At 44.3% G+C, this 14,704-nt stretch overlaps 2 protein-coding genes across 2 annotated transcripts in view; both read right to left on the bottom strand.

Annotated features, from left to right (window-relative positions):
• The window catches only part of BCO2 (beta-carotene oxygenase 2), a gene marked incomplete at both ends in the record, with an annotated part of 18,251 nt that extends 13,011 nt beyond the window's left edge, over positions 1 to 5,240 (bottom strand). Inside the window, 2 exons of the mRNA XM_079545813.1 lie at positions 3,598 to 3,690; positions 5,132 to 5,240. Coding sequence (XP_079401939.1) covers positions 3,598 to 3,690; positions 5,132 to 5,240 — 202 coding nt within the window. The remainder of the gene's footprint in view (positions 1 to 3,597; positions 3,691 to 5,131) is intronic.
• A 3,998-nt stretch (positions 5,241 to 9,238) lies between these two features.
• On the bottom strand, positions 9,239 to 10,981 carry TEX12 (testis expressed 12; the record flags this gene model as incomplete). Its single annotated transcript, XM_079545682.1, has 5 exons — positions 9,239 to 9,379; positions 9,866 to 9,921; positions 10,017 to 10,128; positions 10,330 to 10,395; positions 10,928 to 10,981. 5 exons carry the CDS (start codon positions 10,979 to 10,981, stop codon positions 9,239 to 9,241), a joined length of 429 nt encoding a protein of 142 aa, XP_079401808.1.
• Between the last annotated feature and the right edge of the window lie 3,723 nt (positions 10,982 to 14,704).

Below are 14,704 nucleotides of genomic sequence, written 5' to 3'. Positions count from 1 at the left end.
AAGGATTGTTATAGCAATCCATTTAGCTACAAAGGGGGATTTACCTAGAAAGTGCACTGTGGTTGCTTTCCCTCCCAGTGCTTCCACCTCCTCACCTGGGCTGTGCTCCATTTCCACAGGTCAGAGGAGCTCTCTGCTGCACTGCTCTATCTTCTCCATAGCCCTGAACTAAGCAAGAACAGATGAAGATTTAGATGTAAGAGAAACACTGATATAAAGGATTGCTTGGCACACAGAAATCCATTCCTGAACTTGTTCTAGGACAGAAAAGGCCTCAGGCTGAACAGACTGTAGTCTGGTAGTGACATTTTGTTGTCGTAGTTTATTCTAGTGGTGGCAGTCACTTTCACCACTGCAGATGCTTCTTCTACCTTCTTTAATCCAAGTGATTAAGTGAAGCTTCTGAACAATTTACCTGTGAGCCTCTGAAATCAAATATTCACGTCTACAGAGGACAAGCGATATATCAGAGCAGGAGAAAATCCTCAAAAGACCTGTGTTGGCACACAGCGTTTCCCTGAGCTCACTTCTTTAGAACATCCTGAGACAGAATGAGTGTTAGGCATGCAGGAAATTGAATTGCAAGCTCCCTTCCATGTACTTCTCCAGCCTGCCAATCCTCAAAATCCTCCTTGAGATCTCTAATATGATAAGTCAGCTAGACAAAGAATTCAGGCTGCTGGGCTAAAGCAATTAACCTCAAACCACCAACATCCTCTTCCTTTTAAAATTCAATTAAGTTCTGATTAAATCCCATATGAAGCACTCAATCTGATCCCAACATTAGTGCTCTTAGCATTTCCTTAGACACAAGGAAGAAGAAGCTTTCCATATCAACCAATAGCTGGCAGGTCTAATGACCATCACCAGTATTTGCAGAAATAAACCTTTAGTAGGCTGAGAAGAAATTTGTGAAGATGTAAAATTGTAAAAAAAACCAAAAACACAAGAGCAACACATCCATAAGGAGATATTTTCACAGGCATGCAAAAACAAAGATGGCATAACCAAGGATGGAACTACAGAAAAAAACTTCCTGGAGGGCTGCAGAATTACCTATGGAAATGTAGGAAGTTATATTTCCTACAAAGAAATATACAAGAGAGTTTGAACAGGACTGAAAGAGATCTCCTGCATCATGTCCTCCCATCTTCTGCCCCTGAAAGTTATATTTGAGCTCTATCTTACCTCAAGGCTTGGAAGCTTTGGAGACAATTGCCCAGATGATAAGAAAAATGCTATGAATTCACAGAGAGAAGTTATATTAATGGGACAGTTTATCCTCCTTTTTCTTCTGTTAGCACTGTTGTATGACATCAGCATTCCTCCCTCTTGTGTTCTCCGTCTTGTTGGCAGATGTTGTATTTAGAGTGAGCAATCATATCACTTACTAAGATAAACAAACCAAGTTTTCCTCCTCCTATGATAACCTTGCTATTCACATAATCATCTTAGTGGTCCTTCTAGAAGTACAGCCTTATTAGTCTTGCTGTGTGCAAGATCTTCTTCACAATAAGGGTGACGGAGCACTGGAACAGGCTGCCCAGAGAGGTTGTGGGGTCTCCTTCTCTGGAGAAGTTCAAGACCAGCCTGGACATGTACCTGTGGAACCTGGTCTATGGAGCCTGCTTTGGCAGGGGGGTTGGAATCGATGATCTCTAGAGGTCCCTTCCAGCCCTACAATTCTGTGATTCTGTGAATTCATCTTTCTTGAACCTGCGTAGCCACTGCTGAAAGATTTCAAGATGTAGTGCAGAAATCATCTGAGATCAGGCTACGCACAACAAAAAGCACATCAGATACTGCCTTGCTGTCTGACTACAGAGAGCAAGAAGCATGGCAAGACAAGGGAGCATCTTTCCTTCTGGGTACTACTCAAGTTAGATGAAGATCCCGACAGTAAAATGTACTAAGAGTAATCAAATCATGATGCCCAGATGAGTCAGAACAGACATTTTCTAGGACAATTTTGAAAAGAAAAAAAAAAAAAAGGTTTGCTCTGACGAGTTGAAAAGACCCATGACAAGAAACAAACAACAGAAATAAGCAATGACCTCCCTCATATTCAGCACAACACAAAAAGTATCTTGAAATCACATTATGTAAGCCACCTCATTATTGCTGCCCACTGGGAGCAATGTGGCTGGGAAATGGCATTTGGGACCCTCACCTACAAAGCTGTGCTTGTATACGGTTTAGGCGGGTGCTGGATGGATGTGATCAGACAGGAGCTTGCAGAGGCTGAATGCAACTTGTGTTTTTGTGCGTGGGTGATGAATTAACATTTAACTTTTGCAAACATGGGTGATGAATTAACATTCTGCAAGACGCAATCAGTAGCAGAAAACACCACAGGATAATTAGAACATGGAAGTAAGACCAGAATGATCCAGTAATACATATTTCTCCCTGCTGACACAGGAAAGTCTCACATTCACTCAAAAAAAGAAATCAAGCTGCAGGACAGTACAACACAAAGAGCCCAAAGGAAATTGTTTTGTTGCTACTCTGAGCCACCATAGCTGTATTTAGGGGGAAAAAAAAAAACAACACAGATAAACAAAACCACACCTGCCTAACATGCACTTCCTTCCTGTTACAAGGAAATCTTTAGTCCACCCCCCCGATTTAATAAAAAACACTAAAACCTGTGACATTTATCTGCACCTACTCTGAAATGCCTGAAGCAGATGAAATACAAACACTTCACAGCCAAAGGCACTGCTCAAGATCTATTACAATGAAAGCATTTCATCATTGGACCAAAGCTCACACCTAAATGTGGAAATTCAATGTTCTTCATGTTTGACATTTAGCCACTCAAGACACAAATCTCTGCAAAAGACAAAAGACAGGCTGGCTTTTCATGTTGAGCAACAGGTACGTAAAATAAATGCTGACTCTGCTAGCAACGGGAAGCAGCAACATACAGTTGTTCGAACCACAGATCAAGATGGAAGAACTTGAATAAGCAACAAGTCAAAGGCTTGCTTGAGCATAATATCTGAAAATCTAAACAAGATTTTAATCTGGCAACTCAAAGACACTATTTCCGGCGTCTAATTTCCATGCTGCTGCCAAACTTTATAAACAAGCTTAAGACCCAAATACACTTTAGCATACCAGAGCAGAGGCAAAGCCAAGTACAGTATGTACCTTCTAATGGTGAAAAAAACTGCAAAACTATTTCTACATAAACACCAAAGCCTGGCATTGTTTCATCATGCACTGTCTCCTTCAAATACAAGTATGCCATGATTTCTCTGCCTGTCACCAATCTTGTCACGGATTGCTTATATCCAGAGGAGGTAATCTGTGTGCTTTGGGCAGGACAGCCTGAATCTGACACAAAACAATGGCTATGTTATCTTCCCTATAAATTACGAATTGGAATTGGAAGACAAGACAAATAGGTTTCTCCAACATTTCTTCCTTCCCATACCAAACTGAACCAAAGTGGCTGTGGCTATGATTTCCCCCATTCAGTCTCTAGCTTTTGCCCCCATCTTCAGCAGGGTTGGATCACCAGGGTTGATAACCAGGGCTGGCAGTTAACTTCTGTCCCACTGATTGCTGAACTGAGGCTGTTGCACTTGCCTTGTGTCTGCTGGGAGGTCCCCACACTTGGCTCCTCGTTCCATCTAGCCAGGAGATTCCCCATTGCCAGGGACTCAGCCACCCACTTCCTTGCTAACACATGGTGAAGACAAGAAGAACATTAAAAAAAAAAAAAAAAAGAGTGACAGAAAACACTGGGGAAAAGTAATGAAAGTAATGGAGAAAAGGAGAGGATAAAGACATGACAAAGCATACATAAATTCTAAACTTTGGGTTGTTTTTTTTTTGATGACATGAAGGAAGTATAACTTCTTTCTTAAATATTGATCTACACAATGCAATCCTTAGAGAACACCTACGCCATGAAAGGTGCCATGAATAAGGTGTGGGCTAGGAAAATGTATCAGAAAGAACAGATTTAACTCTCACTTTTTTCCTTTTTTTTTTTCCTTGTGTTTCTCACTATTTCACTCAAATGCTTGAACAAAATAATGGAAAGCATTCTTTCCCACAGTTTAACATTCTCACTTTTTAGCTAAGTTGAGACAATACTGTATCATCAGCAAGCTTCACTAACAAAACTTCAGTAAAAGTCAGGGAAATTCAAAATTTTCAAAAGGATGCAAACAATGAAGTAAAGAAATTTTCCAGCTTCTTGTCTTCTTGTTTTAATTAGATCATCAAAACAATAAACACAAATCTTTACATGCCTACACAGTTCAGCTCCAAAGAACAACAAAGGAAGAGAACAGCAGTTGTAACTGAATGATATAGCTGTTGCAATCTGTTAACAAGCAAAACAACATCATAAGGGCTTTATTTCCGTCTGGAATGTACACTATGAAACCTTGAAATGGTATCATAGGTTGTTTTATACAGCAGTCCCAAAGCTAGGCTCTGTACTTAGTCATTTATTTTGCACCACTCTGTCCCTGACTGTTCTTTCGTGTGTGACAGGTGTCAGGCAGGTCCAAGGGCCTTTCAGAACTTTATATCCCCCAAAAGCAATCCTTTAATTCTAAGGGGAAAAGACCAACAACAGCAACAACAAAGAAAGAAAGAAAGAAAAAGCAGGGGTTCTGGTAAACTAAGTCATGATCTTCCATGTTTTCCTACTTTGTAGTGACAGGTTTCTCTCTCTTAGACTAAAAAAGCGACCACTCAAACTGTGCAGTGACAGCAGAGGCTGCCGAGTCCCGTGGTGATACCAAATCCCACGGCACCATTTCCTCCCATTTGCTGCATTCACACCAAAGCCTCCGTAAAAATGCCCGAAAAAAACCGCTCTCCAGAGCTGCGCACACACCTCGCAGCAGCCTCCCAGCGCTAAACCTTCGGCATATGCCCATAATCCGAGAGAGGCTGTGCAGCGTGCTTGCCTCTCACACTCATCTTTTCAATAAATAACAGACAACCTCTGGCTTTCAAACATTTCGAACTGCTTCGTTCCTCCTTCCTGATCGCTATAAACAGAACCGCTCCGCCGCCGTGTGCCAGCAGCGGCTGCCGGCAGCAGCTCGGAGAAAACCTCTTTCCAGGATGATGGAAGGATTTGTTTGTTTATGCGTTTTACCTGGAACGAATTGCATCAAAGAGGAGAGCAAATGCCGCAAATTAGAACTCAGGATGCTGACGGCTGACAAAACGATTTTGGAAAACATACTCTGCTCGGAAGAAGGCATCGGATCGGAGGTGGTGCGGGAGGAGAGCGGGGCCGGGGCGGCAGCGCGCAGCGGGGCGCAGAGGGTTGCACCGAGCTGCCTGACATCATCGCTTCAGAATAAGAGCCGTGGCAGGACGCCAGGCAGGGCTGGAGGATGCGCTGCAGCTCCGCTGTGCCGCGCACGGCCGGGCCGCATCCCGCAGGCACCGAGCAGTGAAAGCATCCATCGCCGCGGGGAAACGTGCTGGAGCCGGGGAGGAAAGGGAGCGCACCCGTGTGCGGGTAGCCAGGTAAAAACTTTTGTCGGTTTTCCTCGGCTTTTTCCACTTGACAAAGTATTTTGTTTTGTGTCAAAAATGGCAATTTTGCACCTCAGAGATCTCAGGACTTCAGGAGCACTGCTTGAGAGACGAGAACACCAAAACAGGCAGGGCCAGACCAGAGGTGCGCTGCGTCCTGCTGCTTCGTGTTAAGGTGAACCCATCCCTTTCCCTCAGGAAAGAAAAAAGTGCTGCCGTTGTGTGAATGCCCTGCTGTGGCCTTGTTAGCTTCATTTTTTCCCAGTAGCTCTTAGGAGCCGCCCCACCCTCGATGGCTGGCGGGGCAGCACATACAGCACTCAGCGTAACCCATCCCACCGTGCCCTTAAAATGGGACAGATTATTACTCATCTAAATCTTCTGTTGCAAAATAAGCTGATTTCTTCCTGCCATTTCTGTGAGACACAGTGAATATTTGATTACTGTCCTTTTTATCACTGATTACTGCCCTTTTTTAATCACTGATGCGGATCAGTGTGATCACTGATTACATCATCCCTTGTTTTCTGCATTCTCTAAATTGAACTTCAACCCAACAGATCATAGTTTTTTGGTCCATAATTACTCCCTTCTCCCACTCCAGACTCTGCCTAGCCTGCTTTCAATTCCCCAGCTAAGACACGGCTCATATAGAGCAAAGAACAGCAATGCTTTTATGCCTTACTCACTACTCTTTAGTTACAGCATCTCCTCTCTTTTTCTCTCTTACCCAATGCCATCATAACAGCTCCAGCCATTCCTCTGCTCTGTAAGGAACACTTGATTCCCCTAGATAAGTGTAATGCTTCCCACATCTGTTTTGAATTTTATCTCTATTTTAGGTCCATTCTTTATCTTAGTGAGATTACAGTGAATTTTCAACATACATTGCTGATAGGAATTGTGACCCTGTGGTAGCTTGCTTAAAAAAAAACAAAACTATTCTCCAATGTCATTCTCCTAAATCATTCAGGATATTACAGAACAAACCAGGCTTGAGGCAGATCCCTAAAGAACGCCACCCAAGCTGACCTTTCAGGAAATATGAGAATGATTCCTCTGATTAACTTCTAACCTCCCCTGCAGCCCCTATTTCCTGATGGCTCCTATTTATATATAACAGAATGCACAAGTGTCGGTTACCTTACACCAAGCTATAACACCCTCTTCCATCCCTGTTGTCACATATATATTAAGTTAGCAACTCTGACTAAAATTTTTTTTGCTAATGCTTTTTTTCCCAGATGCTTTTGAAGTGGTTGTTAGGAAATTTAGTTGAGAATCACCACAGGCTGAGATATAGACTCATCAACCTACGATTCTTTATCCTTGTTTGTAGGCGCTGCCTTCGTTACCAAGTTTTCGAAGATTGATCAAAGAAAAACCTAGAGGTTCTAAGATTATCAAAGGTGAATTTTGACATGCTCTAGCCTGAATTTCATGAGCCCCAAATACAGCTATGATACACGCCACCTCGTTTCTTCTGTTTTTTTCCTTTTCCCTGCATCTATGCACAGCAGAAATTTCATTTAAAGAGAAAAGCCATGAGTAACCTTTCTGGGTGAAGACGCTTCTTCCCTGAACACCTCAGCTATCTCTGCATTATTTGCTATTCTCCATTTCCAGCTGTTAGATAAGAGCAGAGCAGTGAGAACAGCTGAATGTTAGTTTTTTGTCACTTACAATTTCTGGATTCTGAAGGCACCCACAGCAAGCTCAGAAATGCAAGAGTCACAGACGAAAATCCCTGCAGCTTCAGGAGGGCCAGAACTTTGCCTCAGATGCTTCCTCGATTTCTAGAAAAATCCATTTATATTCTGTTACTGATCTGTCATCTTAGACCTTCTTGCTAATTTGCTAAGGCAATGCAGCTTAAACAACATGGGGAGAAGCTTAAAGAAAATGTAGTTACCAGCTGAGCTTTGCTGATCAGATTTGGCAGCTTTAAAGCCAATTAATTTTCAGTTCAACCTCCTTCAGTAAAACTGGAAAGCGGATAGTGATGGGATAGGTGCCAGTGCGACTTCATCCACAGCTTCATCCTTCTAAGAGAGCAGTTCTGCCATTTCTTATTGGCATTCGGGTTTTTAAATGGAGCAGACTACTGCAACAGTATCACTGTGAATCTGTGTTCTGGTGATCCTCTAAGGTAAGAAACTTACACTATGCAATGCAATGCAGCTTTTCCACATCATATTGAAACTTGAGAGGAGAGCAAGAGCTTTGTAACTCAGTTTATGAGCCACGCAAACAAAGGATGATCTGAATCCAACTGAGCTAAAAAGGGTGTGTGATGCAGCAATCCTCTTTTGGCTTTGATAAAATAGATGGATACTGAGCAGTAATTAAAGTCATATTTTTACTTTGATCTTTATGCAAGTAACTGCAGGAAGCTTTTCACACACTTCCTAGAAGTCAGTTTTAAATTCTGCTTTTATTCAACTTCTTAAATGATTCCATACACATCCGGTGCAATGTTCTAGAAAATTCAGCTTCCAAAACTTTCTCCCCTTTCTTCTACATTCTTCTATTTGAATAGAATTACCAGAATGATTGGTTTAAAAATTACCAGAAGTTGGTAAAAGATTATATATACTTGTGGTGAGATTTTAAGTCTTTAGACACTAAAGATGCAGATAGGCATCTTATAGGATCTTTCAAAATTCCTAAGCATCTAAGGCGCTTACGTGCGTAGGCACTTTGAAAATCCTACTGAGGACGCAACTGCATCTTTAGGTGCCTTGGAAAATCTCGTCACAGATGTCAAGTTTCAGAGTAGCAGTGTGATAGGTAGCACATTCAGCTGTGGCCTTTAAGAGGTAAAGGGGTGAAAGGAGGACTAAGTCTGAAAATATTTCAAGTGCACAGTACTGGGGAAGGAAGGGATAGGTATATTATGTTATAACAGCAGGACTAGCTTGCAATTTTCTTTACTACATTGCCTTCACATATAGTACAAATAATATTTTGCATATTTTATGTTTCATCTTTTTTTTTAACAGTCAAATGGCAGGAAAGAAAAATTGTTGAAAAAACTCCATAATCACCCTTAAATAAACTAGATTTGTATATATATATATAATAATAAAATAAAAAAAGATCACTGGAATTCTAGATAGTAATAACGTCATCTTTTATTTATTGACACTACCAGAAAAGTTTTGACAATGCACTTTTATATGAAAACATTCTTCATTTCATTTGAAAAGCTGGAGATATATCAAAATACATATTTACATTAAGACTTAAGCTCTTGTTATACATTTCCAAAGTAGTACTCTTAATAGAACTTTCCTATTTCTAAGCTTCTCTTTTCAGTCATGTTCAATTATGTTCGGAGACAACAACAGAAGTAAAATTCAAGGTACATTCTACTATGATTTGGGTACCAAAAGTTAATTTTCTTGGGATGGAAGCATAGGGACAGTCTAAACAGTGGATTGGCAAGTAGGAAATGCTGTTCTAATCTGTAGAATCCCTTGAAGTCATTGTGGGATTCAAAATAAATATTTTGCGTCTTTTGAACTACCACTACTCCTTATAGTGCATACACTTATTAAAAAAAATAAGATGCTAAAGGTGACAAATGTTTCCTGAACTGCTAGAAATATTTACAGAAATACGTATGAAGCATTCATCACATCCAGCATTGTTTATAAACTTCATGTATCGAAGTTGATTACAACAATGAGCATTTCTGCAACGTAACAGACTTCATTTAGCTTTGCAGAGTATTTGCAATCATAGCGAATCTCTGCTTCAGACTCTCTTTTTTCTGTTTTAAGTGGTTTTCTATTGTTCTCGCTTCCTTCAAGATTCCATCAAGCTCTTGCACGTAAGAAGCATCCATTGCTGCTCTCTCACTTAATTGGGAAGGAAAAAAGAAAAAACATCAGCGAAAGTGAAATTCAATACTAAGGCTAGTGATTTCCTCACTAGTTAGAGCTGCTTTTATTTTTTACTTTAAAATGGAGTCAATCAATACTCAGTTTCTGACCAAATGCTGTTGTTACTCTATTGTAACAAAGAACATTGCTTTTATTTCAAAATCTACTGTTTATAATTGTAACAGAAAAAAAAAAAAAATAAAAAATTAACTGCAGCCAGAGTAACCCATCACAGCAAGAAAAGGTGCCCAGAGAGGCTGTGGATGCTCCATCCGCAAAGGTGTTCAGGACCAGGTTGTGCAGGGTTCTGGGCAGCCTGGTGTAGTACCACATCTGGAGGTTGGTGGCCCTGCCTGTGGCAGGGGCTTGGAATCTGATGACCCTTGGTGTCCCTTCCAACCCAAGCCATTGTGTGATTCTATGACTATGAACTGCTGTGCAAATGAGACCACAGTAACTTGCCTTAAGATGTGGGCATACTTTGCCAACAAGTTCTTGATTTCTTTATTCATCTCTGTTAAAAGAAAAAGTGACTTCATTCGAACAGTGGAACAAGTCTATCTTGGCATCCAATTACAGCATTCAGCTCGGGGTGTGTGAATACATCACCGTTTAGCAGCTCTTCCAGGGGCTCAGGTTTGTACAGGGACTGCAGGCCATCCGAAAGCGCTGGATCTGCTGTATCAGCAGAGGACAGCTGAGGGCTTTCTGTATCATCGGCCTGACAACAGAACACATGAAAACTGTAAATATAGTATATATATATATATATATATATATATATATATATATATATACACGCACACAGGTTCTATAGCTTGAACCAAGCTCGGCACCAGAATTTACTTGAAGAGTGTCAAAAAGATCTGGAGTTGCTTCACACGGAGTGTAGGTGCTGCTGAGGCCCCTCCTCACGGCTCACCTCCAGCTCTTTCCTGCGTTTACTTCTGCTTTCATCAGGTTTCTGCGCACTGCTCGTCATCGTTATCTGATTAACAGATAGATAGCCAGGAATAAAGTACAACATCAGCTGCTGTGCGTGGCTGTGGCGCGGTCGGGAAACACCCGCAGAGATGGGCACTCCGCAGGGCCGCTCCCGCCCGCTCCCTCAGGCGGCGCTCGGTTTTCCCGCCCTTGGCGGCCCTAATGGCGGCCGCGCGGGCAGCGGGCGCGCGCCCCGGGGCGGCCGTTGGGACAGAGCCGGAATACAGGAGCGCGGAGGGGGAATTTTTCGCATCTTTCGCTTCTGGTTTTAAGAGAAAAAAAGACACGTACTGCCCGGAAGTCCTCTGAAAGCCAGAGCTCGAGGCAAGAAATGAAACTGCTGGGAGAAGAACTGAACGCTTCCTCAAAGCAGGGGCGCTGCTCAGCTGGCTGCCAGGCGCGGCACAGCGAGGTGATGAGGAACCACGTCCGGATAGATGTCAGAGCGATACGCGAATTAAGTGTGAATTAAATTAACATGCTGGCATGTTTTCATGAGCGTACACCTACATTAAAATAAATGAAGTGCCTTTTACCACATTCTGGATGTGATAGTTGATGGAAAGGGCTCGGATGGGAAAGAAGAGCATCTCAGCCGTTCCTTCGCGAGCAGCTCCGGTTCCTCTGAAAATGGAGATGTCAAAGCGTCAGGAGAAATGGAAGCTCGGAACCGACATCAGAGCCAGATACCAGCTCGACCTCGGTCCTTAAACACACAAGTGTGTAAAGATGGAGAGGAAAGAACTCTGGGACCCAGTGGGATGTTTATGGTCTCAAAGGTCGACAAGAATAAGCAGTAATAATAATAACCTATTGCTTCCTACACACACTGCAGGCTGAAAGAGATGGGGCTGCACAAACTTTGGGGCCGAGTATAATAATGCCATCGAATGTTTCCACAGGTCTAAAAAAATTAATTGAGAGTGAAGAAAAAAACGCAATGTTATTTTGAATGAGAAGAAAAATTTCTCAGAAGAAAAATTTCTCACAAAAAACGGAAACTTTCTGTTTCCATCGGAAAAGAGCAATTGTAGTTTATAACTTCTGAAAGGAAGTTGATGGCTACTGGGACAATGCTGAGGAACAAGTAAGCAGGGAAGAAGTCACTTATGTTTTTATTGACCTATCTGTAGATACCACTGCAGGAAACAACCGCCTAAACATAGTACCTAGAGGATGGTAGGACTGCAGCTCAAGGTAAACACAATCCATGTGCTCCAAACGCCTTGTAACAAATCAGGAAATTGCATGGGGAAGATGGAATATTGCTGCCTGATTTAAATCCTGTCAGCATAACTCAGTGTAAATGGATGTATTTGCACACACTCACTATCTGAAAGCAGTGTCACCAAAAATGTGCTTTTCTGTGCTTATCTGCCTGAAACATGAGCCTTTACTCTGTTGGCGTACTACAGTGACTGGGCAAAGAAAATTTTTCCTTCTGAGAAATATTCCGTAACACATGAGTTCCCCTTTTTACGTGTTATTCTAAATCAATGTCATAAGTTCCTTCCAACAGCTTGAAAAAAGTTATGCATTTCTCTAACATGCCTGTAGTTTTCATCAACAGACACCAGCAAAGCACACTGCTCCCTGTGGATGGAGCTAACAAGATCTGCAGTTTTTAGTAAAGTGATCCATTTTTGTTTGTTTGTTTTAGGATTATTATTTTAGAGAAGAGACTGAAAGAAGCTGCTTTAGCCTCAAAATTATATTCCTCATTTTCAGATGTAAGCCCTAAAGACGCATATGGATTTCCACACCACCTCCAAGAGCAGTAGCAGGCATGGAGTAGGGAGAATGCCTCAACTTTGAGACCAAACCATGATTTCTCCAAGACTGCAGAAGGCTGCTGCTTATCCATTCCCAAGTTTATTTTCCTGGTTTTATATCATGAGTTGTCCTATCAGCACACAGCACTTACACTATAGTTATGGTGTCTGCACTGCATTTAGCACCCCAGCACTCGCCTCCTGAGGAGCATCACACAGTGCGGCTGTGCCACATAGGTGTTAGCAGTGGCTATTGTCACTTTATTTGTTTGCAATTTTGGAAATGACTTTGGAAATGACATACAGCTGGTACAACTTAGGAGCCATCATTTCATAGAATAGAATCACAGAATGGCTCAGGTTGGAGGGCAGCTCAAAGCCCACCCAGTGCCACCCCCAGCCGTGGGCAGGGCTGCCCCCCACCAGCTCAGGCTGCCCAGGGCCCCATCCCACCTGGCCCTGAGTGCCTGCAGGGATGGGGCACCCACAGCTCTCTGGGCAGCAGTGCCAGCGCCTCACCGCTCCCTAGGTCAAAAATTCCTTCCTAACATCTAACCTACATCTCTCCTCTTCTAGTTTAAAGCCATTCCCTCTTTCGTTTCCCCGTTCATCTGGTGCCAGCTGCTAGCCACAAGCCCCCAGGGCTTTTCTTTTCCTCCACAGGAACCCGTATTGCTCCCCAGAAGGACGCTCATACGGAGGAGGGGAGGTGATGTGGAGGTGTCACATCAGAGCTGTGTGTACCGGTGCTGTTTGGGAACGAGGGCGGCACACGCTGCGCCCGACCCGGTGCCGGAGCGTAGGGCAGAACAGCCGGGGATGGGTGCAGCAGGGAACGGACCGCACCATCGTGTCGGCGTGAAAACGAGATGTGCGCTGACATCTGCGTGAGATAACGGGAGTCAAAACAAAAAAGTTCCCTTCGTAACCTCACATTTACATGATTCGGTTTGTCCACCGAGGAGGAGGAAGTGCCACCGAATAAATGCAGACGTACACAGACAACAGCTGGAGCGAGCCCTGCATTCTGCCCACCGCCGCTGTTCTCGGACGGTGATGCAACCCGCCTGAAGCTCTCCTCCCGCGACCGCTCCTCCCGGCTCCGCGCTGTGCAGGCGGAGGCTCCGAGCGCCGCTCCCGGCACCCGCCCGGCTCCGCCGCCTCCCTCCCGCTTACACCGCGCCACAGCCGCCGAGGAGCCCGGTAGGATCGCAGCCGCCGAGCTCGGCCGGAGCCTGTCCTGGGGAGCGGGCGGCCGCGCGGTGGGTGCCCCGGGGCCGGGAGCGCGGCAAGCCGGGCGGGGACGCTCACCGTGGGCGGCGGCGCTCCCTGCGGGCTGCCGGTAGGGCGCGCCGAGCCGGGCGGCACCCAGCCGGGCTGCGCTCAGCCCCGCTCCCGCTTCCCCTGCCGTCCCGCTCCCGCTCGCGTCCCGCCCTGCCCTTCTGCGGCCTATGCCCCCCTGCCCCCCGCTGCCCCTGCTCCGCTCCGCCCTCCTCTCCCCGCAGGGGCTCGTTAGGAGCGGCAGCCCCTCGCCTCACAGAGGGGCAAAGAGCTGGATCGCGTTGTGTTTGCTATGGGCTGTGGGCTTTACCCGCTAAAGCGATGGCCGCCTTTTCCTTGAATGCTTTATCAGTAAATCTGGCACGTGCTTTCCCCTTTTCTTTAGAACGAATGAAAAGTCCTTGGTTTCTTGCTTTGACTGCTCCGAATGAGGCGGGCGCTGTTCGAGGTTATTTCCTTGCAGCCCTCGGCTGTGAGTCTCACGCCTGTCCCGCAACCAGCAGCTGGGGCCCGAGAACGTGAAGGAAGGAAACGTTGCCATCCAGTGCACTCCTTACAGTGCTTTCGCAGAGGGACGAGGAAATCGCTGTAATTCCGTCGCAGCAAGCCCTGAGGCTGATGTCTGCTCTTAGTTACCTGGTGGCATTGCTCAGTTAGATTTTGTTTGTTTAATAATTCTTTTCTAAGTGATTAAAAAGAGCCTTGGCAGCGAGTCAGATGTACCGAATGAAAAATGAAGTGCTGGTGCAAGTGCTGGTTCTTTCCATTGTTTGCTGGGTTTTACATTTATTCACATTTATTACTCCATCAGTGAGTGCAAGGGAAAAAACTGTTTTGGCAGGAGTTGCTCAGTCTGAATGAAACACCCCCTGTGCCAAACTACTTGCATAAAGTGATTTCGGTGTTCGTACAGTCATATTGCCCTTGTTTGCTTGATGCTGTCTGTCTGCAGTGTCCGTACGCTCTGCCTTCTCTCTGCACTGTATGCATGTGGCCCGCTGCAGCCTCCGTACAGATGCTGGCTCCTGGTGGCCATGGCTGTGCTGGGAAAAGTGGGCAAAGCACCTCACAAACCTCAGCAATATAGAAAAGGTCATTTTAAAACTATACTGCCAGAGAGAGAAAATGCCTGTCTTCCCCTGCTGTGCTCTAACTTCCTTTATGCTTATTCTCCCTTTAAGAGTGGTAAATGCTGTTTTAATTTTGAAGAGGATACCCACATCAAGTTGTTTTTCTTTTGTTGATAAATACATTCTAGTG

This window comes from Tetrao urogallus (assembly GCF_951394365.1).
Source record: "Tetrao urogallus genome assembly, chromosome: 22".
Lineage (NCBI taxonomy): Eukaryota > Metazoa > Chordata > Aves > Galliformes > Phasianidae > Tetrao > Tetrao urogallus.
Note: the sequence above shows the minus strand (reverse complement) of the source record. Positions and strands in the feature narration are given on the sequence as shown.